Raw genomic sequence first — 25,993 nt, forward strand, 5'->3', positions numbered from 1 at the left:
TCAGGTGCCAAGGTCTTCCGTGAATGTGGTTAGTGGATGAGAGCAGTGAAGAGGGAGGGATACCAGCCCTCAAGAGTTGACCTAGAATGTGGCCCTGCCACTTGGACACCCCACCTAATGGTCAGGTCTTTGTCTACCTTGGACACATACTCCTCCCTGCCCTCAATACTAGAAGTTTGGACAGCCTTCATCTCCCCTCCTTGGTTTAAAGTTTTAAGCTCTGCTTTGATTCTTGTTCTGTGGAATACACTTCACCTTGATATTTGAATCAGAAATAGCTAAAGCCATCTTTATGCTAAACCCAGGAACCTCAGGGAGAAAAACAAGACTTAACTGCCGAACTGCTTTCTACCCCCAGAGGCTTCACTGTGTGTTGGGGAATGAAGAAAAGAAATGGAAGAGAACCCTTGTGCACTGTTGGTGGGAATGCAGACTGGTGCAGCCACTGTGGAAAATGGTATGGAATTTCCTCAGAAAACTAAAAGTGGAACTGCCTTTTGACCCAGCAATTCCACTGCTGGGATTATACCCTAAGAACCCTGAAACACCAATCCAAAAGAACCTATGCACCCAAGTGCTATGTGTTCATAGCAGTACAATTTACTATAGCCAAGTGCTGGAAGCAACCTAAGTGCCCATCAGTAAATGAATGGATCAAAAACTATGGGACATTTACACGATGGAATACTACGCTGCAGAGAGAAAGAAGGAGCTCTTACACTTTTCAACAGCATGGCTGGAACTGGAGAGCATTATGCTAAGTGAAATAAGCCAGGTGGTAAAAGACAAATACCATATGATCTCATCTATAAGTGGAACCTAATCAACCAAACAAATAAGCAAGCAAAATATAACCAGAGACATGGAAATAAAGAACAATCTGACAGTAATCAGAGCGGAGGTGGGAGGGAGTAATGGGGGGGAAGGGAGAAGGGTTTTCAGGAACAGCTACAAAAGACACATGGACAAAACCAAGGGGGGGGTCAGGGGTGGAAGGTGGGGATGGCTGGGGTGTGGGGGAGTGGTGAGGAGAAATGGAGATAACTGTACTTGAACAACAACAAAAAAAGTTTTTAAAAAAGAAAAGAAATGGAAAAGAAAACTCCAAAGAGGTCATTTATAGATTAAGTGAATAATAGTAGGCAGATTTTTCAAACTAATACTATTTCTCACAATAAACATGTTTTGTGCCTCTATGCAACTCTCTGAAACATTTTACAAGGTTTAGAAGTTAACCTTGTCTATTTACAATAAAAGGAAAATACAGGAAGAACTTGTAACTTATATTAAAAAGCAGAGCATGGTAGAATATAATCTTATTAGAGACCTCTGTCTCGGCCTGATTAGTCACGTGAGAAGGTTTATTTTATATCACTGTACTTATAGGTCCAAAGAGTTTATTTCCTTTCTGTACAAATCCCTCTGTCCACGGTTCCTTTTTAATTAAGACAGGATGAGAAGATAGCTAATTGATTTTAAATCTACATTTCTCCTCTCTGGAGACATCATGTCTGATTCCACAGTCAGGAGTTTTCACCAGCTCCAAAGGACATGAGGTCTTGGAGCCTTCGTAGGAAGAGGATTTCCTAAACACAGTTTGATTTCTCAGAGTTCTTGTGACCCATGTTTAATATTAGTTACTCTCTGTATACCTTGGAGGCAAAGGTACCTAGAGAAATAAAGACTCTGGTTAGATGAGCACAGAGCCAGAATGTTAGAACTGGTAGAGACCTTGGAGTTTACCCCTCCTGACCACTCATCCCCTCAGACATTTTACAGATGATCAAACCCACTGCTGCAGTGAGAAAGATTTGCCCAAGGCCTCCGTATCTCAAGGGTCCAAGTGGCCTTAATTAAAGGTACAAATCCCTCCTCCCCTGTGTCAGAGCCAGGGAACTAGAATGCAATCCTCTGGCTCCTGGTACAGCGCTCCTCAGTCTCATCCTGAGACAGTACACTTCTCCTTCGGCAGCAGTCCAGGGAGGTATAAAACCCTTCTGTTTTTCTGCTCAAATCATCCTCATTTGCCTTCTGACATCTGATAGAAGACACTAAGAAGGAAGGATAGAGTAGGAGAGTGGTTCTCCCAGTTCTTTCCTGGACCAACATCATCAGCATCTTCTAGGAATGTGCTCGTAATGCAAAATCTTGAGCCCCGACCCTGACCTAATGAATCAGAAACCCTGGAGGAAGAACCTAGAAGTGCTCCAGTTGATTCTGATAAACACCAGAAATTGATGGTGAATTATAGTAGAAAATGATGCATTAGAAAGACCCCTTGTTCACCTGGTTCTTCCTATCTTAGAAATTCCAGTCTCCTCCAAGGCTGGGAGGTCATGGAATGAGATGAGCTCTGGGGTCAGATTTAGCCCTTCCATAGCTGACTGGTGAGGTCTCCAATCGCTAAGCCTGTATTTTCTCATCTATCAAATAGGATAATAATCCCTTCTACCAGTCCCAGGGGATTGTCCTGAAGATGAAATGTGAGGTTGCCCGATGAACTGCTTTCTAAAAAACTGTGTGCTGTGACCTTGTGAGGAATTGCTAGAGTCTGTATCTGGATTGCTACTTTTAGCCCTGAAAAAAAATCTCTTTGATATTGTCTAGCTCTATATGGAGAGTAGTCAGCCAACCAACCAGGGCAAACTCTTCATAGATGGTGCTTGTTGGAAATGTCTGCCCCGAGTCTTGGGTTCTGAAGAATAGCTGGAATGGAGCTCAGCACCTCATGCTCAGGAGCAGCCCGCTGAAATTTCACCATACTCAGTGTTTGTTTTCCCCTTATTAAATTGCTAAGGAGGAGCTTGTTTATTTTTAACTGGTAGCCTTTTTCATTATTCAACAAAGTACAAAAGACAGTGGAACTTTAGAATGGTTCCCTCCCGTAAAGATTCCGGGTACTGGATATTAAAAGTAACAGAAAATCTTGCCTTGGAAATAAGTGAATTGTATTGAAATTCCTATTCCTTTGCTGTTGCAGTTAACTTTCTTGAACCACTGACTTTTAGAATTAGGAGGAATGTGAAACAATCACTGATTCTATTTTTTTAACTCCTTATAGAACTCCTGTCTATTGTATCCACAACATTTTGTAAATAGGCCCCTTTTTGAACTTCTCTGGTAACCAGGCGTTTACTACTGTGAGTAGCCCGTCCTATGTGGGACAGTTCTTGCTCTTAGAATGCTCTACCCTTTGCTGAACTGAATTCTACCTTCCTATAGCTTCCCATCCCCTCTTTGCCTCTAGCTTTACATTCTAGAGCAAAATGGAATTGATATTCTGTTAATAATAATAATAATAATAATAATCAGCCATCATTAAAATTATGAAGAAATCTTTCAATTTCTGTAAACAATTGAATTTTTGGAGAAATAAATTATTATAAGTCCTGAAACCTCAGGTTCAGTTTGATTATAATTAGAGAACAAAGGCCCAAAATTTTAATAGCAGGAATTTTTAAAGGATACAAGTGGTTTTGAGAGGGTGGAGCACTGAATTAACCATTAATTTCTGTTTCCATAGATAAGATGAAAGACTAGTGTATACTTATGTACCATTTATCATTGAATTTAAGTTACAGCTATACTTACTCTGAATCTTTGATCATAAGGTTCAGTTTCTATGTTTATCCAGAGGAGCAGTGCTTCCCAATAATATGTAAAGGTTTATTTTAGTAGTTCCAAAGAATCTCAATTTGTAACCTGAAATTATGAATTGTTAGAGTGTTTGTTGTAGAAAACAGTATTTGTCCACGTGAAGTTATAAACTGTGTTTGCCAAAGGAGTTTGATTATATTCACCAAAGTTACGATAACTACCTACCAATCTAGTTCTAATAATTCAACAAGAATAAAATAGTGTACAGAATCTCTTAAAATTAGGAACATCAATAAAATCATTCTTCACTGTAAAACATTGTTTTACTTGTAAAATAAAGAAGTGGCTCTAAATGATTACCTCTTAAATTTTTATTTATTTACCTTTAGGTTAGGTAATACATTTTCATGATTAAAAAATTAAAAGATACAAAATGTTATACTATGAAAAGTTTCCCTTCTACTATTTCCTGCCATGCTGTTGTCCTTCTTAGCAGCAATCAGGTAACCAATGATACTAGTTTCTGTTAATTTTTTCCAAGGATATTTTTGCAGAAATAAAGTGATTATGAATATATTTTGCTACCATAATTTCTTACAAGAACAACAGCATGCAATATACATTGTTGAGGACCTTGTTTTTTTACTTAACAACAGACCTGGAAGATTCTATATCAGCATACAAAGAACTATCGCCTTTTTTTTTATGGCTGCGGAGTATGCATGGTAGAATTACACTATTATTTGACAAGTTTATTAGCAAAATGTTATGAATGTTTATTAATAAACATTTGTTTTCAATCTTGTGCAACTGCAAGGCTTGTACATATACTTGAGCATATGTATAGATTAAATTTTTAGTAGTAAAATTCTGAGTCAAAGGGAATGTCTGTTTAAACACTTGATAAATTGTCCTCCATGGAACATTTTACAATTTACACTCCCACCAACAAAATATGAGAGTACTTGTCAAATGTCCCCCTCACCACACAGTGTCTTATCAGTCTTTGTTTAATTGAATTTATTGGGGTGACATTGGTTAATAAATTATATGGGTTTCAGGCACACAATTCTAAAATACACCAATTGTATATGGTATTGTGTGTTCACCACCCCTTAATTCTTATAGATCTTTGTCAATCTGAGAGGAGAAAAATACTATTTCATAGAAATTGTGATTTGCATTTTTTATTATGAGTAAGAGCAAGCATTTAAGATCCATTTCTACTTCTTTCTATGTGAACTACCAGTTCATATTTTTCATACATTTTTCACCTTGGGTGTTTGTTCTTATTTTTTCAGCTCTCTATATAAATATAAAAATTATCCACTTTCCTATGACATAAAATGCAAGCATACATATAGTTATTTGTCATCTTGCTCTCCTTTTTTTTTTTAAAGATTTCATTTATTTATTTTTAGAGAGAGGGGAAGAGAAGGAGAAAGAGGGAGAAAAACATCAGTGTGTGATTGTCTCTTTGCATGCCCCCAAAGGGGTCCCAGCCCACAACCCAGGCATGTACCCTGACTGGGAATGGAATAGGTGACAATTTGGTTTGTAGGCCGGCGCTCAATCAATCCACTGAGCCACACCAGCTGGGGCCATCTTACTCTTCTTAAGATAATTTTATGCCTTATAGACCTCTTTGGTTTTTATATAGTTGAATTTACCAGTCTTTTATAGCACCTGGGTTTTGTCTTATACCCTGTACTTTGAGAGACATTCCTCATTTTAACGTAAAAACTTCTCCATCCTGGCTGGTGTGGCTCAGTGGATTGAGTGCTGGCCTGTGAAGTGAAAGGTCACAGATTTGATTCCTGGTCAGGGCACATGCCTGGGTTGCAGGCCAGGTCCCCAGATGGGGGCATGTGAGAGGCAACTGATGGATGTATCTCTCACACATCAAAGCTTCTCACTGTCCCCTTCTCCTTTCCTTCCCCTCTCTCTAAAAATAAAATAAAAATAGCCCTGGCTGGTGTGGCTTAGTGGATTGAGCGCCAGCCTGTGAACCAAAGGGTTGCCGGTTCAATTACTAGTCAGGGCACATTCCTGGATTGCAGGCCAGGTCCCCAGTAGGGAGCGAGTGAGAGGCAACCACACACTAATGTTTCTCTTCCTCACTTTCTCCTTCCCTTCCCCTCTCTCTAAAAATAAATAAGTAAATAAATCTTTAAGCAGATAAAAATTTAAAAAGTAAAACACACACACACACAAAAAAACTTCTATGGTTCCTTAAAGTATATATTCTTTACATTTGAGACTTTGATGTAATTGAAATTTATCTTGGTGAATAATGTGAGGTGTAGATCCAAGTTAAATTTTTCTAGATAGGTATCCAGTTTTTCTAATACCAAATATAATTCCACCTTCTTTTATGCTGACTTGAAAGTTTACCTTTACCATACTAAATTCCTAAGTATATTTGATTGTACTTTTGTACTTTCTATTCTATCTCACTGATTACAGAGCAACTGTGCCTTCATTCTTTCTGGATGGCAAAACCCTGTTTGTTTGTTTGTTTTTTTCTGGTGATATTTTTTTACTACCACCAGGTCCTCAGGAAGGGTGACTCCCAGATCAGACAGAGAGTAAATCATGGGTGGTCTAAATGAATATTGGTGGTCTTATTCCATCTGCTGTTTGTTGGCTTATTCATGGCCACCAGGTCTTAAAGGGAAGTTTATTGGTGGCTACCAGGAATAATAGAAATCTATTAGACATACAAAGGAAGATGTTTAGTTGGCAGTTGAATATATAAATCTGAAATTCAGAAGAGAGGTCTGGAATGGAGGTGTCATTTAAAGTAATATGATGGGATAAGATTATCAAGGAGTGACTATAAATGGAAAAGGTTAAAAGGTGAAAGTATTGACTGGGGCGATATCGTGGAGAAACCAATATCGGCCAGTGAGACAGAAAAACTAGGGGAGGGGAGTATCATGTAGCCAAGGAAGAGGAAATAATCACGTGTGTCTAGTGCTCTTGGTTGATCAAGTAACACTGAGAATTGACCATTGTTAATAAACGGACATCACTGGTGGCCTTGACAAGAGCATTTCAGTGGAGTGGTGGAGATGAAAACTTAACTAGACAGGGTCTCACAGAAAATGAGAAACAGGAGGTCAACACATCCTGTACAGTACAGGTCACGTTTGTGAGATTTTTTGCTGTAAAGGAGAGCAGAGAAATGGGGCACTAGCTGGAAGATCAAGCTGGGCCAAAAGAGGTATATTTTTTTTATTTTTGAGATGGTAGAAATAAATTCACGTTGGTATGTCAATGGGAAGTAAAAACACAAAAATGATGACGTAGAAGAGAGGGAGAATTGCTGGATAGTTGTCTCTGAGACAATGAAACAGTACGGACCAAGCACTGTGCTACTCAAAGTGGGACCTATGGACTAGTGATGGTCTATGAACAATTTGTCACCAGTTTATGGCAGAAATAGAGAGTAAGTATTTAAATTTAAAAATTTTAAATATTGTATAGCAATTTTGTGTCTGTTGGATTTAATAATAAAAAAATCTGACCTAGAGTGGTCAAATTCATAGAGACAGAAAGTAGAATGGTGGTTGTCAGGGGCTGTGGAGAGGAGGCAACAAGAAGTTATTATTTAATGGGTTCGAAGTTTCACTTTTGCAAAATGAAAAGAATTCTGAAGCTCCATGGTGTGATGGTAGTACAACAATGTGAATGTACTTAATACTACCGAATTGTACATTGAAAAGTGGTTATGATGGTTTAAAAAAAATCTGGGCTTACATTTTGTGTATTGGTTTTTAATATTATTTTCTAATAACTTTTATTGCATTTAAAAAATATAGGTTCATGCCCTGTGTGGTGTGGCTCAGTTGATTGAGTGCCAGCCTGTGAACAAAAGTGTCGCTGGTTCGATTTCCAGTCAGGACATATGTCTGGGTTGTGGGCCAGGTCCCCAGTAGGGGGCGGGTGAGAGGTAATCACACATTGCTGTTTCTCTCCCTCTCTTTCTCCCTCCCTTCCTCTCTGTCTAAAATTAAATAAATAAATAATCTAAATATACATATATATGGTTTGTAACTGATTGTGAATTAAAAAAAAAAACTAAGTCTTTTAGCTCATAGTTTGAGAAGACCTCTGATAAAAGACAAGTCATTAGTAGGAAAGAAAGGAAGACAGTGTATAGGAGCAGAGTTACATGCAGAGCAGACTTGTAGGTAGTTGGAAGTCATGGTGGCAAGTGAGAAATTGAAGATGTTCTCTCTCTTTTTTTGCCTCAATTTCTCAGTGAATTAGTAGTAAAATAATCAGTTAAGTGAGGATAAAGGAGGAAGGAAGGTTTGAAGAGAGGGTGTGAAATAGTTATCTAGGGAACTGGAGAGCATTATGTTAAGTGAAATAAGCCAGACGGTGAGGGACAAATACCATATGATCTCACCTTTAACTGGAACATAATAAATAGAAGAAAAAAGGAAACAAAATATAACCAGAGACATTGAAGTTAAGAACAATCTAACAATGGGCAGGGGGGAGTGGGGAGGGGACAGTGAGGAGAGGGGATTACAGGAACTACTTTAAAGGACACATGGACCAAATCAAGAGAGAGGGTGGAGGTGGGGGAGGGAGGGGGGTTCGGCTGGGGTGGGGTGGAGGGATGGGGAGAAAAGGCACACAACTGTAATTAAATAACAATAAAAAATTAAAAAAAATAGTTATCTAGTAGGATGGAAGGGTGTATGGAACTAGAAAAATGTGGTAGTATAGCCAAGCATTAGGGGCCTATTTGAGGATAATGATACATTTAAAGGGAGACCAATCAGTCCAGTCAGTATGGTCTTGAATTTTTCTCCACTCCTCAAACACTCCCACTCCCACCCCGTTTTGCTGCAGGTTCAGGTTTAGAGTTTTGTCAGGTGAGTACAAGGAAAGGAAAGCAGAACTGGAGAAAGGAAGGTTAACCTAGGAATGATTTTCATGAGGGGCAGTAGAATCTAAGCTGTTCTCAAAATGAGGTGAGGATGTAGGGTAGTGTGAGGAGTAGTGAAAAGGTGGTAGGTAGGATCAGTGGGTTGCAAGTCTTGGTAGAGTTTTTGGACTTGAAGAATTTTTGGACTTGGGTATTAGAGGAACAGAGCTAGAAAGGAAGGGGTTTGTGGTGAGAGAGTTGGATGATTCAAATTGAGATTTTAGAGTGGTTACAATTTGGTAATGAAGAGATCGAAGGTATGAACGTGGAAATGAGAAGCTGAGGCAAGGGCAATCCCTAGAGGAAAGGAACCTGAGAGGCCAGGGCATTAGAAGAATCATCTAAGAGAACTGAAATCACGAAGAATTATGACACTACTAATGAATGACAACCACAAGCACTAGGGGCCAAAGGTGACTGAAATGAGACAGTGCTCTAGTTTCCCGTAATGACGTAATACTTAAAGTTCTTATTTTTAAAGGTAGGATAGGATTTGAGGGGGTGCGAGTCCTTTAAGGGCAATGGATTGGGAGAAGCCAGAAAGGCAGCCGAGCTCGGGCTACAAAGCCGAGTCTGCGCAATGATAGAGGAGGCGGGGCCAAACTTGGGCTCGTGGGCGAGGGCGGGGCCTCCCGGGGGCGGAGTCTGCGCTCCGGGTCCGGCTGCGGCTGCGGGTGCTGCACTTCCAGCTTCTGAGGGAAGGAGGCTGAGGCCTGGGCCGAGCCCGGAGCCGCCGCTCGCCGGAGCCTCCTGGAGCCCCCGCGCCGGCTCATCCTGGGGGCGGGCTCAGGCCCGGCCCGCCGCCGAGCCCAGGACAGAGGCTGCATGCCCGAGGACCAGGCCGGCACAGCCATGGTGAGGGAGCAAGGCCTGCCCGAATCGCAGCCGCCTTCCACCCCGGCTCCCGCAGGCCTGCCCTTCCCCAGCTCTGGTGCCCCCTCTGCGCCCCGCCTTTCCCTCACCCGCTTGTTTCCGCCCCTTCGGCAGCCGGTCCTCCTTTCCCGGTGCTCACCGGCCACCTGCTGGGGTGACATTTCCCCCTTTTCTCTTTCCTTCCTGGTGACACCCTTTTTTTAAATCACCCCCAGTGACAGCGTCTTTCGCGTTCCCCTTTGCCGCCCCCCTTCGTCCTTTAACCCGACCTTCCTTTCTTCTCTACCGTTTTGCCTTTATCTCTCATTTGGGATCTCTGCTACTTACCCCTTTTCCTCCCCATTTTTCGTTCCTGCTCTATGCTCCCGCTTCTTACCCCCTTTCATCATTTTATCTCCACTGCCCCCTCCTTTCCGTATCATTTCTCCCCTTCGACCTCTACCATCCACATTTCGTCTCCCCTTTATCCGCCATCCTCTCTCACCCCGGCTCTCACAGCCGTCCCCATTGCCTTCCCCGGGTTTCAGGGATCTAAGCAGGAGCAATTTGAGGGCGATTGCTTCCCGAGAGGCGCAGATGGGGATTCGTTAGCTTTCTTCTCCCTCTTGTTTTGTGGAGGGGAAAGGCGTTACTGCAGGAGAGTCTCGAAGCCTTAGCACCTAGTGTCATTGCAAAACCTGAGTGAAAGTATGTTTTGGAGTGATGGAATGAGGCCAGCATGCATACTATGACTTTATGAGATATGTAGCCTTTTGACAGAAATAACTAAAATGTTTTGGAATGTATTTTTATCTTGCGGGACTTTAAATGTGGATGTACAATTTGGAAAATTTAAAAATATTTATTTATAGATTTGACTATTACTCAGAGCAAATCGTTTGTTGTATGTTTGGAGGCAGCGACCAGGGCTTCTAAAGACTGAAAGTCAGCTTGGTAGTCAGATTGTGACAGTACTCTTTAATACCTTCCATGCCTTCATGGTTTTGACCTTTTTTAATTTAGTTGAGTGGCCCTTACGTTTGCAATTTTTCTCCTTCCTGTTTTGAAATAGGTTGAGGCTTCAGGTGGTTTTTCATTGAGTTGGGTCACGCAACACATTTCTCCATCATATGCAGCAATCTATATTTTGGCTTTTGGGAGAAATAAGACATTCTAGTCAAATCTACGTCCTGGTAATCATGTTCTCTTAAGGGTCAGCTAATTTCTATATTTTTCCCCATCTGTTTTTTAGGAAAGTGGTTTATAATGAAATAATTTTATTTGTGAACTTTCTGTAACTCACTGATTCTGCATCTTTGGGTTGTCATTCTCCTGTGTCTGCCTCCACAACAACCTCTCACATTTACAACCCATCACACTGTCAATTGTGTTAACCTCTTCTCCCCCTGAGACATAAGTTCTTCTAGGCAGCAACTGTGCCTTACTTTTTCCTGGTATTCCCAGTGCCCAGTTAAATATAATGGGGATATATGCATCGGTACGTGATTTTGCCATTGTTTGTACATCATAGAGTAAGTGCGCTTACTCTAAACTAGGTATAGCTTACTACACACCTAGGCTTTATGGTACACCACCATTGTATATGCAGTCCGTTATGGACCAAAATGTCATTATGCAATGCATGACTGCAGTTGACATGTGTAAGACAGAGGTTCTCAGACTTCACCGTGAACCAGAATCACCTGGAGAGCTTTCAGGCTGCCTCATCCAGAGTTATTAGGTCTGAAGTAGGGCCTGAGAGTTTGGATTTCTAACCAGTAACCCATATCATGCTGACGTTCCTAGTCCGTGAACCACACTTTGAGAACCACTAGTCTAATATGTAATCCTTATTTTTTATTCATCTAACAATTTCTTTAGTGCCATTGACTGCTGTCATTGGGATATTATAAATAATAAAACAGATATGGCCCCTGCCTTTTTGTATCTTATATGTGTGGACAATATAGACATCAAGTAGAAAGAGTATTTTAAATATGAAGAGTGCTTATAATGGAAAAATTGCAGGATCAAGGTATGGGATAGTCAGGGATGGTTTCCTAGAGGATCTTCCTTTGAGGAAGAAAACAAGTATTAAATTATAGGAATTGCGTTGTGGAAAACCAGATAGAAGCAATAGCACATGTGAACGACCAATGGTGCTATTCTCTCTGGCCATTTTAACTTTGCATATCCTAGAGGTTTCAGCTAAAGGAATTCAAGGAAACCCGTCTGCCCTGCCTACCCCTCAAAAACAAAACAAAACAATACTAGTCACATACCTGTTATCATATAACCCTCTTTCATGGAATACATATCAACTGTAATTTTATATTTCTTGATGTGATTATTTGGTTAATATCTGTATCCAACCCCAGACCATACAAATCATTGATGTAGAGGTGGGTTTTTACCAGCTCTAAGTAAGGGCCATGTGATATTCTAGATACTGGGATTACAATGATTGAAAAAAAAAGACATGGTCCCTAGGGAGGGAGGAAGGTAGACAATAAATAAACAAATATGTAATGAGAAGTAATTATAAATGCTAAGAAGAAATAAATCAGGGAAAATTTGAGATCTTGCTTCTCACTATATGTTGTCAGTTTGGCTCAAGTAAACTCATAAAAATCATAAATAAATAATAAATCAGAGTAAGATATAAAGTGATGTATGTGTATATGTGGCAGATATTTTAGATAGGATGGTTGGGTAGCAACACTAATAGCTAATATGACTGAATAGGCCTTGCTTTAATTGATTTACGTACTTTTCTCATGTAATCTTCATAGCAACCTAATGAAATAAGTACTAGCTCTGTGAATGTTAGAGACCACATTTGTTTGGCTCATCATTGAATCTTTAACACCTAGTGTCTTGTGTATAAATGCTCAGTAAATATTTGTTGAATGAATGAATGACTTTAGGTATGATCAGAAAGATACGGAAGGTTGGTTGAGGAGGGAACATTTGAACTGGGGGTCTTAACAAGGTGGGGTTTTATTGGATATTTGGGAAGGAAAGCCATTTTTGGCAAAGAGACCAGCCTGAGTGTTGAAGTTGAGACAGAAGCAGTTATGATGTATTCTGGGAAATATGTGACTCTAGCACTGAGGATGCAGTAGAAAATGAGACGAGGTGAGCCTACAGTCAGATTGTGGAGGAACTTGAATCACAGGCTCTGGAGTTTTGGTCTCATTGTAAAGACCCCGAGTACCTTGAAAGGTTTTTGTGTGTGTGAAGGGATGTCACAATTAAGAGATTTGGAGGATGATCACTATAAATCAATATGAAGCATGATTAGGAGTGGGAAGAGCTATTGCACTAGTCTTAGTGAAAAAATAAGTACATGAACTTTCTCCCTAGCCTTGTTATGGTGATGGTGATTTAATTGGAGGAAGGAGAATATAGGGAAATGAAATATGAAGATCTGGCACACCACTTTTGGTGAATTCTCCATAGAGACATTGCTATGGAATTGTATAAGAAACAAAGAATTGATAATAGCTTTGCAATTTTGCTCTTAGGGCCTGTTTTCATATGTACTGCCTTTAGGGATGCATGAGAATGTTCAAGTACATTTACTATACCAAAGTCCTTTATTTACAAATAGTTGGTCTCCCAAAGGTCATGTATGAGGTCACGTAGAGAGAATCAGCACTTCCCAATCTGGTTTAATTTTAAAAACATATTTATTATTAAAGATTTTATTTATTTATTTTTAGAGAAAGGGAAAGGAAGGGAGAAGAAGAGAGATAACATCATGTACAAGAGAAACATAGATTGGTTGCCTCTTACATGCCCCAACTGGGAACCTGGGCTGCAACCCAGGCATGTGCCCTGATGGGAATGGAACCAGCGACCTTTTAGTTTGCAGGCCAGTGCTCAGTCCACTGAGCCACACCAGACAGTGCACATTTTAAAAATTGTATGGTATGATAAAGGAGTGATTTTAAGTAAAGTATATTTTATTTTAAATTACATATGTAATTTATTTAATAATACTTTGAACAAAATACTTTAAAACAAAATTCTTTTTCCTGTTTTAGAAATGACACATTAACATGAGCTAAATCATTATTTGTCATATTTGAAATGGACATATATTACAATGTAGATTGAAATTAATTACATTTATGGTATCAAAATAGATAATAAATTACTTTCTAACCTTAAATTTGGAATTATTGCATTTTCGTACTTAGAAAAATCAACAGGTTTTTATAATAGTTCTGTTTCGTTTCTCAATGACAAAATTAAAGGAATAGTTCCAGGCTGCTACTTGAAAGCTTATCTCCACAAATAAAACATTGGAAGTATCTGTAGTTTATTTCCAATAAATGAAAATCCTAATTGGAGATAATTATTACCACATTTCTATCTTCTTTTTTTTAATGCTTCAAAATACTGAGCTGTCTTGATATAGTACCATTTAAAAATCCTGATCGGCCCTGGCTGGTGTGGCTTAGTGGATTGAGCACTGGCCTGCAAACTGAAAGGTCGCCGGTTCCATTCCCAGTCAGGGCACATGCCTGGGTTGCATGCCAGGTCCCCAGTAGGGGTCACGTGAGAGGCAACCGCACACTCATGTTTCTCTCCCTCTCTTTCTCCTTCTTTCCCCCTCTGTCTAAAAATAAATAAAATTTAAAAAAAGAATCCTGATCAACTAATGCATTCATTTATTTGTTTCATCATCAGTGTAGCCTATGTTTTCTTATTTTTAACCAACAGTTCATAATAAGAGTAAAAATAATTTTAAACTACAGTGACGATGTTCAGTGTTCAGATGAAGTTATAATAATTGAGTGACTAGCCCTGGCTGGTGTAGTTCAGTGGATTGAGTGTTGGCCTGTGAACCAAAGGGTTGCCACTTGGATTCCCAGTCAAGGCACATGCCTGGGTTGCAGGCCTGGTACCCCCAGTGGGGGGCATGCAAGAGGCAACCACACGTTGATGCTTCTTTCCCTCTCTTTCTCCTTCCCTTCCCCTCTCTCTAAAAATAAATAAAATCTTTTTTAAAAAATTAAAGTAATTGAGTGATTATATCATGAGCCAGTCTCCTAGTTTCCATTAATTAACTTATGTGCAGCAAATAAAATTTTGGATACTTTCAAACTATTCTGTTTTTAAAGGGGGAAATTTTTAATAATTATTTTATTAAATGGTTAAAAATATACAAATTTGAGATAGACATCAGTATTGAATTTAATGACTTGAGCAATTGGGAAATGCTGGCTAAAACACTACTTTTTTCATAGGTTCTAAAGCTAGCCCTTAAAAACACATTTAACCAATAAGTGGAAGAAATACTCATTATTTACAATGTAATGAAACATTTTTAATGCTAGTAGTAATTAAAATAGAAAAATAATGTTAAAACATAATTCTTGAATACTGGGACATTTATTTAGAGGAGAATGATCTCATACAATAGCTTTCATTTAGTGAGCACACAATGTATCAGATGATGTCCTAATTAATCTTCACAGTCTCCTGAGGTTGATGATATTTTCTCATTGCACACATAAGAATAGTGAGGCTTTGAGAAATCAAGTAACTTTCCTGAGGTTATATAGCTGATCAGTGACAGAGAAGGATTCAAGCACAGGATTGTCTGACCCCAAAGCTGGTGCTATTTCAAACACCTTCCCAGGGTTTTTATGAGGTTGTAGGAATATTTGTATCATTGTTTCCATTATAAAACTAATTTCTATTTATTGAAAGAAAATTGGTCAAAGAGTATGTACAGTTTTATGGTTCTTGATCCATATTGCCTTCTATAAAGCTCTTGAATATCAGATGTTGATGCCATTCTGTCTTTAGTATTTAAACACTTTTTTAACATTGAATGCTTGGGATGTATGATGGGAATACACTTGCAGAATACATTAATGAGGGGGAAAAGCAAAAGGCTGGTAGGAATTAAGTATTATTTTTAAATGATACTGTTCTTAATTCTAACAGCATCTATCATGCATTGAAAACAGTGTATATTTCAAGATATTATTATATAGAGAGCATACTTGGTATGAATGTGAATTTGTGTACTTTTTATGAGACTTAAGGAGCCTGCAGGTTAGACCCAGCTAGTTTACAGTGTTCTTATGGGGGGCTGTGGCCACACAGGCTGTTCTGCACAACTGAAGTGGCAATCATGCATATGGACAGCAGTGGGTCTGCAAAGACCTGTGTCTTGTGTACTTACTTGTCAGTGTCTAGCACATAGTAGGGGCTCAACAAATAGTTGTCGAATGCAGGTGTTTTGAATAGTGTATTAGGACCCTTATGATCTAATCATTCAACAACCTAATCACTTAATGATCTAATCATTTTATGAGGAAAAGTCTTTGCATTTTATGCTCTGTGATAGCACACATTATGCTCTTTTTCCTGATTACACTGTTTGTTTTTGCCTAGAATTCTTCTCTCCTTCCTGACTGTTTAACCTTTATGTGTTACTTTAAATCAGTGATTTTCAACTGGTGTGCCTCAAGAGGCACACTGGCAAGATTTTTTTTCTTTTTTTTAAAATATATTTATTGATTATGCTATTACAGTTGTCCCATTTCCCCCCCCCCCCCCCGCTCACTCCACTCCATCCTGCCCACCCGCTCCCTCCCACATTCCCCCCCTATAGTTCATGTCCATGGGTCATACTTATAAGTTCTTTGGCTTCTACATTTCCTACACTGTTCTTACCCTCCCTCTGTCTATTTTCCACCTATCATCTATGCTACTTATTCTCTGTACCTTTCCCCCCTCTCCCCCTCCCACTCCCCTATTGACAACCCTCCATGTGATCTCCATCTCTATGGTTCTGTTCCTGTTCTAGTTGTTTGCCTAGTTTGCTCTTGTTTTTGTTTTAGGTGTGGTCATTAATAACTCTGAGTTTGCTGTCATTTTTACTGTTCGTATTTTTGATCTTCTTTTTCTTAGGTAACTCCCTTTAACATTTCATATAATAAGGGCTTGGTGATGGTGAACTTCTTTAACTTGACCTTATCTGAGAAGCACTTTATCTTCCCTTCCATTCTAAATGATAGCTTTGCTGGATACAGTAATCTTGGATGTAGGTCCTTGCGTTTAATCTTGGGTAATGTAATTATGATGTGCCTTGTTGTGTTCCTCCTTGGGTCCAGCTTCTTTGGGACTCTCTGAGCTTCCTGGACTTCCTGGAAGTCTATTTCCTTTGGCAGATTAGGGAAGTTCTCCTTCATTATTTGTTCAAATAAGTTTTCAATTTTTTGTTCTTCCTCTTCTCCTTCTGGTACCCCTATAATTCAGATGTTGGAACGTTTCAAGCTGTCCTGGAGGTTCCTAAGCCTCTCCTCATTTTTCCGAATTCTTGTTTCTTCATTCTTTTCTGGTTGGATGTTTCTTTCTTCCTTCTGGTCCACACCATTGATTTGAGTCCCAGTTTCCTTTGCATCACTATTGGTTCCCTGTACATTTTCCTTTGTTTCTCTTGGCATAGGCTTCATTTTTTCATCTACTTTTCGAACAAATTCAACCAATTCTGTGAGCGTCTTAATAACCAGTGTTTTGAACTGTGCATCTGATAGGTTGGCTATCTCTTCCTCGCTTAGTTGTATTTTTTCTGGAGCTTTGAAGTGTTCTGTCATTTGGGCCATTTTTTTTTTTTTTGTCTTGGCGCATCTGTTACTTTTAGGGGCGGAGCCTTAGGTGTTCACTGGGGTGGGGTAACGCTGGTCGCTGCGCTGTGATGCTGTACGTGGGGGAGGGGCCGAGAGGGAGCAATGGCGCTTGCTCTGCTCTCTGCCAGTTTTCAGCCACTCCCTCCGCTTCCCACAATCAAACTGGTCCCCTCTAGTGGTGGTTCCCGAGTGGGTGGGCTTGTGCACACTCTAGGCCCCTGTGGGTCTCTCCAACGACCTCTCCTGTGAGGCTGTGAGTCTCTCCTGCTGCCACTCCAACCCCCATGGGCACTTTCAATCAGAGGTCTGAGGCTTTATTTCCCCGAGCTGGAGTCCCGGGTTGCGAGGTCTGCTTCGCTCCCCGCTGTTTGTCCGGTTTATCTGTGCGCGAATGTGGGGCCGCAGGGTCTGCTAGTGGTCAGACTGCCTGCCCCGTTCGTCCCACACTCCGCCAGTCTCGGTCCTGCCACGGCCACGCGGGTCCTTCCACCCTGGTGCCCGTCTCCGCCCCTCCTACCAGTCTGGATGAATGTTTATTTTTTATTTCCTTGGTGTCAGACCCCCTTGCCGTTCGATTCTCTGTCAGTTCTGGTTGTGCGAGGAGGCGCAGTGTGTCTACCTACGCCGCCATCTTGGTTCTCCAAGAATTTTTAAAACATGGAATACCTATTTAGTCAGGGACACTGACCTGTTTTCCCTTAGCTTGTCAGATTAAAAAATGACAACAGCCAACACAACAATAGCTGTCCAGTGTGAATTAATCAAAATTATACCTATTTTTTTTGTCAGAGCAGCAAAAAAATAAATTTTTTGGTGTGCCACAAAATTTTATTATAGTAATTAGTTTATATGTGCCATGAGATGAGAAAGTTTGAAAATCACTGCCTTAAACGTTACCTGCTTTTTGAAGCCTTCATTACCTCCAGGTAGCCTTGTGTTACTTTTTTACATGTGCTTTTCTGGACTTTGCATATGTCTTGGTTACAACAGTTATTCTGTGGTGGTGGTATTGTTTGTTAACAAGGCTGTCTCTCCAATTTGTGAGCTTCCTGAGGTCAAGGACAGTACTGTGTTTTATCAACTTCACATCTTAAGCACTTAGCATAATGCCTGAGGCATAGTAAGAAGATATTTGTTCAGTGAAAGAATGTGTGTATTTTGTAGAGAATTGAATAAGGTGGTGTTAACTGGGATGTGAGTTATAAAAGAGGACAAAAAAGGTGAACACTTGCCCTGGCCTATGTGACTCAGTTGGTTGGAAGGTCATCCCATAACCAAAGGGTCACCGGTTTGATTCCGAGTCAGGACACATACTATGGTTGTGGGCGCAATCCCTGGTTGGGGCACGTGCAGAAGGTGGCTGATCCGTGTTTCTCTCTCATATCCATGTTTCTCTCTCTCCCTCTTCCTTGACCTTTCTTGAATAAGAATAAAATAAACCTTAAAAAAAAAAAAAGGTGAACACTCTGTACAGGTCCCCTGAGGGGGAAAAAAGAGGTTTGATGGGTAAGAAATGTTGGATCAGATAGTTTCTCTTACTACCTTAAATGGTACTTTTTACCTAGGATACATGTTTCTGTCCAGAAGAGTTGAGCTGAAGGAGTTAAGAAGGAAGCAAAGTGATTTCAAGATGAATTGCAAAACAATATCCCTTTGTATAAATACTTGCAAATTACTTGTTTATAATGTGTGGAGGTGTCCTTCCAGAGAATAGAATATTTAAACAGATAGTAAAGAATCAGTTACAGATAAATCTAGAGGGATGGTTAATCATTTAAACATTTTGTTAACTTTATGTGAAGATCTTTTGTTTTTATTTTTTTCCTATCTCCATTTTTCTTTTGTAAAAACATTTTTCTTAGCTCTCCAGTATCTTAATGCCTGTTCAACATCATAGTCTCCTTTCCTAAACACATTTTTAAAATGCCTTTAGCCCTGACTGGTATGGTTCAGTGGATTGAGGACTGGCCTGCAAACCAAAATGTTGCTGGTTTTATTCCTGGGTTGCGGGCCAGGTCCCTGGTTTCTCCCTCCTTTTCCCCTCTCTCTAAAAATAAATAAATAACATTTTTAATTAAAAAAAATAAAATGCCTTTTAAAAGTTTGAATGTTCTTGGACCTGGCCTGGTAGCTTAGTTGGTTGGAGTCTCGTCCTGATACATCAAGGCTGTGGGTTTGATTTCTGGTCAGGGCACATAGTATAATCAACCAATGAGCACATCAATAAGTGGAACAACAAATTGATATTTCTCTCTCTGTGTATCCCTCTCCCTTCCTTTTCTCTCTGTAAAAATCAGTAAAAACAATAATATATTAAAAAAAACTAGGTATGCAAAGTGATAGAAAAACACAACTCTGAAAAAGGAGAATGATTAGTCATTTGAAACTGACTGAGAACTGACATAGATCTCTTCTTTTAATAAAGATTTTTTTTAAAGATTTTATTTATTGATTTTTAAGGAGAGGGGAAGGAAAGGAGAAAGAGAGGGAGAAAAGCATCAACATGTGGTTGCCTCTTGCATGCCCCCTACTGGCATGTTCCCTGACTGGGAATTGAACCTGGGACCCTTTGGTATGCAGACCAGCACTCAATCTACTGAGCCACACCAGCCAGGGTCTGACTCAGATCTTAAAATTAGCAGAGGACAGTAAAAGCAGTTATTACAAATATATTTATATGTTCAAAAAGTTTAGTAGAAACATGGAAGATATATATAAAAGACCACCCATGGCTGGGATGCTCAGTTGATTAGAGCATTGTCCCGATATGCCAAGATTGCAGGTTCGATCCCAGGTCGGGGCACATACAGGAATCAAGCAGTGAATGCATGAATAAGTGGAGCAGCAAATAGATTTCTTTCTCTCAAAAAAATCCATAAATAAAAAAATTAAAAGTTTGAATGTACTTGGTTATGTAATAGTATCAGTTTCATTTCATGGGACTTGCAAACTTTGGCAAATAATTTAACTTCTCTATGCTTCCATTTTTAAATCTATAAAGTGAAAAGGTTATTTTATATCCTCTGTGTGATCCCTTCTGCCTCTCAAAAAAGTGTAATAGTTGCCCTGGCTGACGTGGATTGAGTGCAGGCCTGCAAACCAGTGTCAGCAGTTCGATTCCCACTCAGGGTACATGCCTGGGTTGCAGGCCAGCCAGGTCCCCACTAGAGGGCACATGAGAGGCAACCACACATTGATGTTTCTTTCCCTCTCTCTCCCTCTCTCTAAAAATAAATAACATCTTTTAAAAAAAGTGTAGTAAAATTTTGGTAAGTTAAAGATAAGCATTATAGTAGAGTAGGTGTGTCCTACTAGCTATTGTACTATGGCAGGCTGCTTTTATAGCTTTAAATTTTTTGAGCTCTTACCTCCATGAATATACTACCCAACTTTTCATACCAGAAACTATTCATTCAATTGCGTTAATATTTGTATAGTACTCTAGTATTTTAAAGGCATTTTCATAGGCATCCCATTTATTCTTCACTGCCATTTTGTGTGATTGTCAAGACAGAGGTTTAGCATCAGTTTTACAGATAAGAAAACTAGGAAGGTAATTTATTTTCCTAAGGTCACACAGCTAGTAAGTAACAGAGCCAGGACTGACTGCAAGCCCAGTGCTCTTTCCATTATTAACCTGTCTTCTCTGTTTACCATATTATATTTCAAAACTCATGCTAGTAAGTTAAGAGGAGAACGATTCTAAAGTATCTCTTTGAATTAGTGATTCCTATGATCTGCTCATCAGCTCAGTGATTACTGACTTGAATTTTAGTTTTGTTTCTTGGACTAGTTACGTGGGGTATGATGAAAGGCAAGGAGATTTATTTACCCTTCTAGGCCTTGATCTCTCATAGATGGAACTCTAGCCTCATAGGCCTTAGCACATAGAGTCGTTTGCCACACTGGCCAGGCCTTGTAGTAAAATATGCAAGAAGGTTGCCTTACTTGCATTATTTGACATCTAGGGATCTCTGAAAGTAGTTGGTGGTTTTTAAAAAGGAAGAATACTGTCCCCTTGTCCATACCAAATAGTTCATTGTCTCTGAACCCTTGAGCACAATATATCTGTGCCTTTAGTACTATCTTCTTGACCTTCCTCCTCATTTGTGAAGTGATTGTGTTTGGGGAAGGAAAAGGTTAGGTATATCTAAAGTCATATTAGTATTTATTCCTGGAAGTCTGAGTTGATTGAATTAGTAGCAGAAAATATAAGGGGAAAACACCCATAAACAAAGGAGAGATTTCCCATGGGGTACTATAGAAATGAAGAGTGAAAAATTGTCAATAGCTGAAGTTTCTTATACCCATGAACTCAAATGACACTTGTCTGCCATTCAGTCCCATTCTTTAGTATACATGCTCTGAAGCAAGCACATCAATTCCATTCTTCAATTTCAGGGCTGGACTTGGGGCTTATATTTCTCTCTGGACATACAGTCTCTTTCTCTAGGGGGAAATAATTTAAACATACCTAACAATAAATTTGTGCTTGCTTGTTCATTTATTCATTCAATAAACATTTAGTGTCCACCATGTAGTAGGCATTGTTTTAGGTTCGAGCAATAAAAAAACATAGTGTTTGTTTTATGGAGTTTATATTTTGTAATAATAGCCAACATTTCTTTCGCAGTTAATATATGCCAGTCACTATTCTATGTGTCTTTCACTTAGAGTTTATTTAATCCTGATAATAATCTTAACGATATAGTTACTGTTATTGTCTGCATTTTACAGATCATGAAACTGAGGTTTGGGGACATTAAGTACTTTGTCCAAGGTAGCTTTGTAAGTGGTAGAGTTGGCATTTTAACCTAGGCGGTCTGAATCCCAACCTCACACTTTTCACCCACAGTATTTACACAGCCCTGCAGAGAGAAGTCAATAAAAAATGTATTTATAATCATAAAATTGTTAAGTTTGTAATCTTTGTAGTCACCTGGTTTCTGGCCCAATCTTTAGAAAAAAATCATCCACAGATACAGAAAAATGGAGCGCTATCAGAGCCATTATCTTTTTCTATTGGAGGATTTGTCAGTCTTAGGAAACTTTCAGGTAGGAGATGAGATTTTAAGCCTGATTCATGAGTTGGAACTGTGACAGCTACATAAAATCAGGATCTTTAAATGCCTACACCCTTAGTGAAAAGGTAGCCTAAAAAATATCTGCCTGATGGTGTGGGGAGACAAAGAGGCTTTTTTTTTGTCTTGATATAGATTCTGGGTGGGAAAAATCTCTCTTGAGGATTTAGAACCATGAACTTGCTGTCCTCTGTGTCTGAAACATACATTTATATTACTTGTTCAATGTCATGTCTAGTAGGTGGGGAGGGAACGTTTATTGAGTAATTACTCTGTCAGGCATTGTGCTGAGGGCTTTACACATATGTCCGAGCTTCCTCCTACAATAACATCATGAGATCAGTACTGGTTCCATATTACCCCATTCTACCAAAGACAGAGCTTAGGGTCGGCAAAGCTAGATGTCTGCAGTGCAACACCACTAGAATTCAAATCCAGGTGTAATATTCTTCCTACTAACCATAGTGCCTCTGGCCAAGTGTCTTCATTTTTGTGCCTCAGCTTCCTTATCCGTAAAATTAAAGTCGTAATATTTTTCCTTTTACTTCATAAGGTTATTGTGAGTTTCAAATGAAATAAAAGATATGAATATGCTTTGTTTACTGTAAAACATTGTTACCAGCATCATCCATAAAGTGTGTTTTTCCTTATAACTAACCAAAAGAGAGACCTCCTTACTCAGTGATTGTAAAGTCCACAAAGTCAAGGTCTGTCTTGAGGAGTTAAGACAATTTTAATACTTTTTATATCAGATGTAATAGTGTTACAAGGAGAAGAAAAATGAGTTTTTAATCATAAATTTAAAAAATCATAATCAGAAAGTTTTATCTAGTTTCTATTTTTGCTAAAAATATTTAATATGCAATTTTGAGCGTACTTAGAATGGAATATTAGAAAAGTAGGTGATGTTCCCTCATGACTTCAATGATATAATTATGGATTACTTAGAATGCTTTTGCTCCAAATAATTGAGGACTTCAATAGCAGTTGCTTAAGCAATAAATTATTTCGCACAACAGACTATTGTAAGCACCAGAGTTTGAATGATTAACTAGATGCATTAAAAACCTTATTAAAATTCGTAGTTTTGAACTTTTATTTACTGTCATAGATTGTTCCCTACACAAGATAATACCACTTGCCAAAGAAGTCTAAAAACCAAAAGAAAAAACTCTATGGTATGTCCTTATAAAGTACAAAGGAAATAAAATGAGTTTTGAGGCAGGTTACCAATTGGTGACTCACAAATTCATTGAACAAAGAATTTATTGGATGCATTTTATGGGGCTTTACTTCTGGGTATAAACGATGCCTGATTTGTGAGGATTCTTTTCATTTTTGTCATATCAACAGCAGTAGAATTCCCTGTCCCCTCTAAAAGTAGAATACAATTATAATATGTAGTCAATTCCCAGTGTTCCCCTCCTCCCTACTTGGTAGAAATGGAGGGGCCAAGCCCAAATGTTAAAATGCTTCTTTGTCATGACCCTGGCAATACAGTAACAGAATGAAGTTTTTAAACATGTAAAAGAAACCAACCAACAAAATAGATATCGAAATTATGGGGAAATAACTGAGAATGCCTGTAGCTGAGTGTTGCATAGATGACTAAATACTTCAAGGAAGGAGAGTATATAAAAGCAAAAAAAAACTTTAAAGGAGATTAAAAGAAAGCCATGAGAAGGTTTAGATAGGGCTAATGAATGTCGATATGATAATCCTCAAAGACAGACCCTGTGGCCTTTAGAATTTGAGCAATGAAGTCTCTCTTGGCTAATTATAAGGAAAAATACTTTATGGATGACGCTGGTAGCAATATCTTACAGTAAACAAAACATTTTCCCACTGGCTGGTGTGGCCTAGTGGTTTGAGCACTGGCTACAAACCAAAGGGTCGCCAGTTCGATTCCCAGACAGGGCACATGCCTGGGTTTAGGGCCAGGTCCTCAGTAGGGGGCACATGAGAGGCAACCATACATTGATGTTTTTCTCCCTCTCTTTTTCCCTCCCTTTCCCTCTGTCTAAAAATAAATAAATAAAATCTTAAAAAAAAAAAACATTTTCATGTCCTGTATTTCATGTGATACAATAACCTTAAGAAGTGAAAGGAAAAGTATTAACAAATTTCACTTTACACATAAGGAAGCTGAGGCACAAAACAAAGTGGCTTTGCCAGAGGCATTGTTTTTAGTAAATGGAGGAATACTGGACCTGGATTAATAATGAACAATAGATAAGTAATCCTCTTTGTTGTCAGGGAGGTAAGGAGCTGGATTCTGAAGAAATGGAAGGCCAATGGAAAGATACAGTACTGTTGTAAGTGTGTGTAGTGTATGTGGGGGGGATAGATCTCTGAGTTGGACATTTTCTTGCCTAGAAATTGGTACCTGCCACAAAAAGTCAAGTGGAAAAGCTGTTTTGGGAGCTCTTCTACTCCTTTCTGGGAGCCCTATCTTCTTTGCTCCATGCCCCCAGGTGTGCTGCTTTATTTCTGTAATAGGCAGTGGTTCAAAAGCAGGGAATCTGCTTATAGGTAGTTCATTTATTTACTTGCTCAACAGATACTGAGCATTTGCTGTGTTTGGAGTAGGGAATACGGAAGTATGTAAGGCATGGGTCCTAACCCTAGTGGTTTTCAATGTCTGGGACACAGAGGTCCTCCTGATGCATGATGAACTGTCCTGAAAATCCTTTCCTTAACTCAGGGGTGTCAAACTCATTTTCACTGGGGCCACATCAGCCTCGCAGTTGCCTTCAAAGGGCTGAATGTAATTTTAGGACTGTATAAATGTAATTACTCCTTAATAGTTAAGCAAGAGCTCAGCGCTGCTACCGGGTAGAAACAAGGTGGAAGGCCAGATTTGGGCCTTGTGTTTGCCACCTGTGCCTTAACTCCTGTGGGCCGGTTAATGATGCTGTTCCCCAGACTTCTAATTTTTATCTTCTAGTAAGGGCTCCATCTAGAGAACTACTCAGTGAGTTACTAAGAATTACTATCACTTAGTAATCATAAAGCTAAAGTTAGCAGATTACTGGAGTTTACTGAGGACTCTAGCCTTTTATAAAGTCTGACATTTGGAAATGTTGTAAAGCTCCTATTACATAGGTACAAATGTAACTTGTGGGAATGTCTCTTAATTTCTCGGAAGAGAGCTTTGTAATCAGTACATCAGCAGTGTTGTTTTGAGTTGGTAGTTTTTTATCGTTGCTAGTTTTGTATCTTAATGATGAATTATCATTAATTTAACTTTATTTGATATCATTTATTGTGGTTTATTTGGTTTATCTAGTGTGGGTGATGTATATTTGCCTCAGTAATACTTTTGACATAAAAATTTCCAAATTTAGATTTTGACAATGTATGTGTTGTTTTTCAAATAGAAAACATTCATTTTCTTGTCAGAGCAGATATCTATAAGATTTCCTTGCAGTGATACTTTGTTGTTAACAATGTTTTCCACTGTAACTTGGGAACCAAGAGGGGTAAGCTAAAAGGTTTTCTTGCCCCACCTACGTGGGACAAACAAAAAACATTTAGAACTACTTTCTTTGAACTCAGTCTAGAGGAGGAGACAGTCATCAACAAATAAAAGTTATACAGTGGATAACTAATAGGACTATATACAAAGTGTAATGTGATTATATCTACCTGTGTTTTGGTAAATATACATGGGACAGTTTCCTCGAACTTGAAAAACTATCATGATCTAGTAGGGGAGATAGATACAGTCGTAAATAACGGTGGTATCGCATGGAATTGTAAAAGAAAACTGGCTTTAGAGTCAGACATAAAGGGCCACTTATATAGTATTGGTAAAAGCACAGATTTAACTCGAATCAGATTGCCTGGGGTCTAATCCTGAC

At 39.1% G+C, this 25,993-nt stretch overlaps 1 protein-coding gene across 1 annotated transcript in view; it reads left to right on the plus strand.

The window, feature by feature from the left end:
- The first annotated feature begins 9,180 nt into the window (after positions 1 to 9,180).
- Positions 9,181 to 25,993, plus strand: part of ZYG11B (zyg-11 family member B, cell cycle regulator) — a 73,650-nt gene continuing 56,837 nt past the window's right edge. Inside the window, exon 1 of the mRNA XM_024571034.4 lies at positions 9,181 to 9,397. Within this exon, the coding sequence (XP_024426802.2) occupies positions 9,368 to 9,397 (30 nt within the window). The 5' untranslated portion in view covers positions 9,181 to 9,367. The remainder of the gene's footprint in view (positions 9,398 to 25,993) is intronic.

The sequence above is a fragment of the Desmodus rotundus genome, chromosome 3, assembly GCF_022682495.2.
Source record: "Desmodus rotundus isolate HL8 chromosome 3, HLdesRot8A.1, whole genome shotgun sequence".
NCBI classification, from domain to species: Eukaryota; Metazoa; Chordata; class Mammalia; order Chiroptera; family Phyllostomidae; genus Desmodus; species Desmodus rotundus.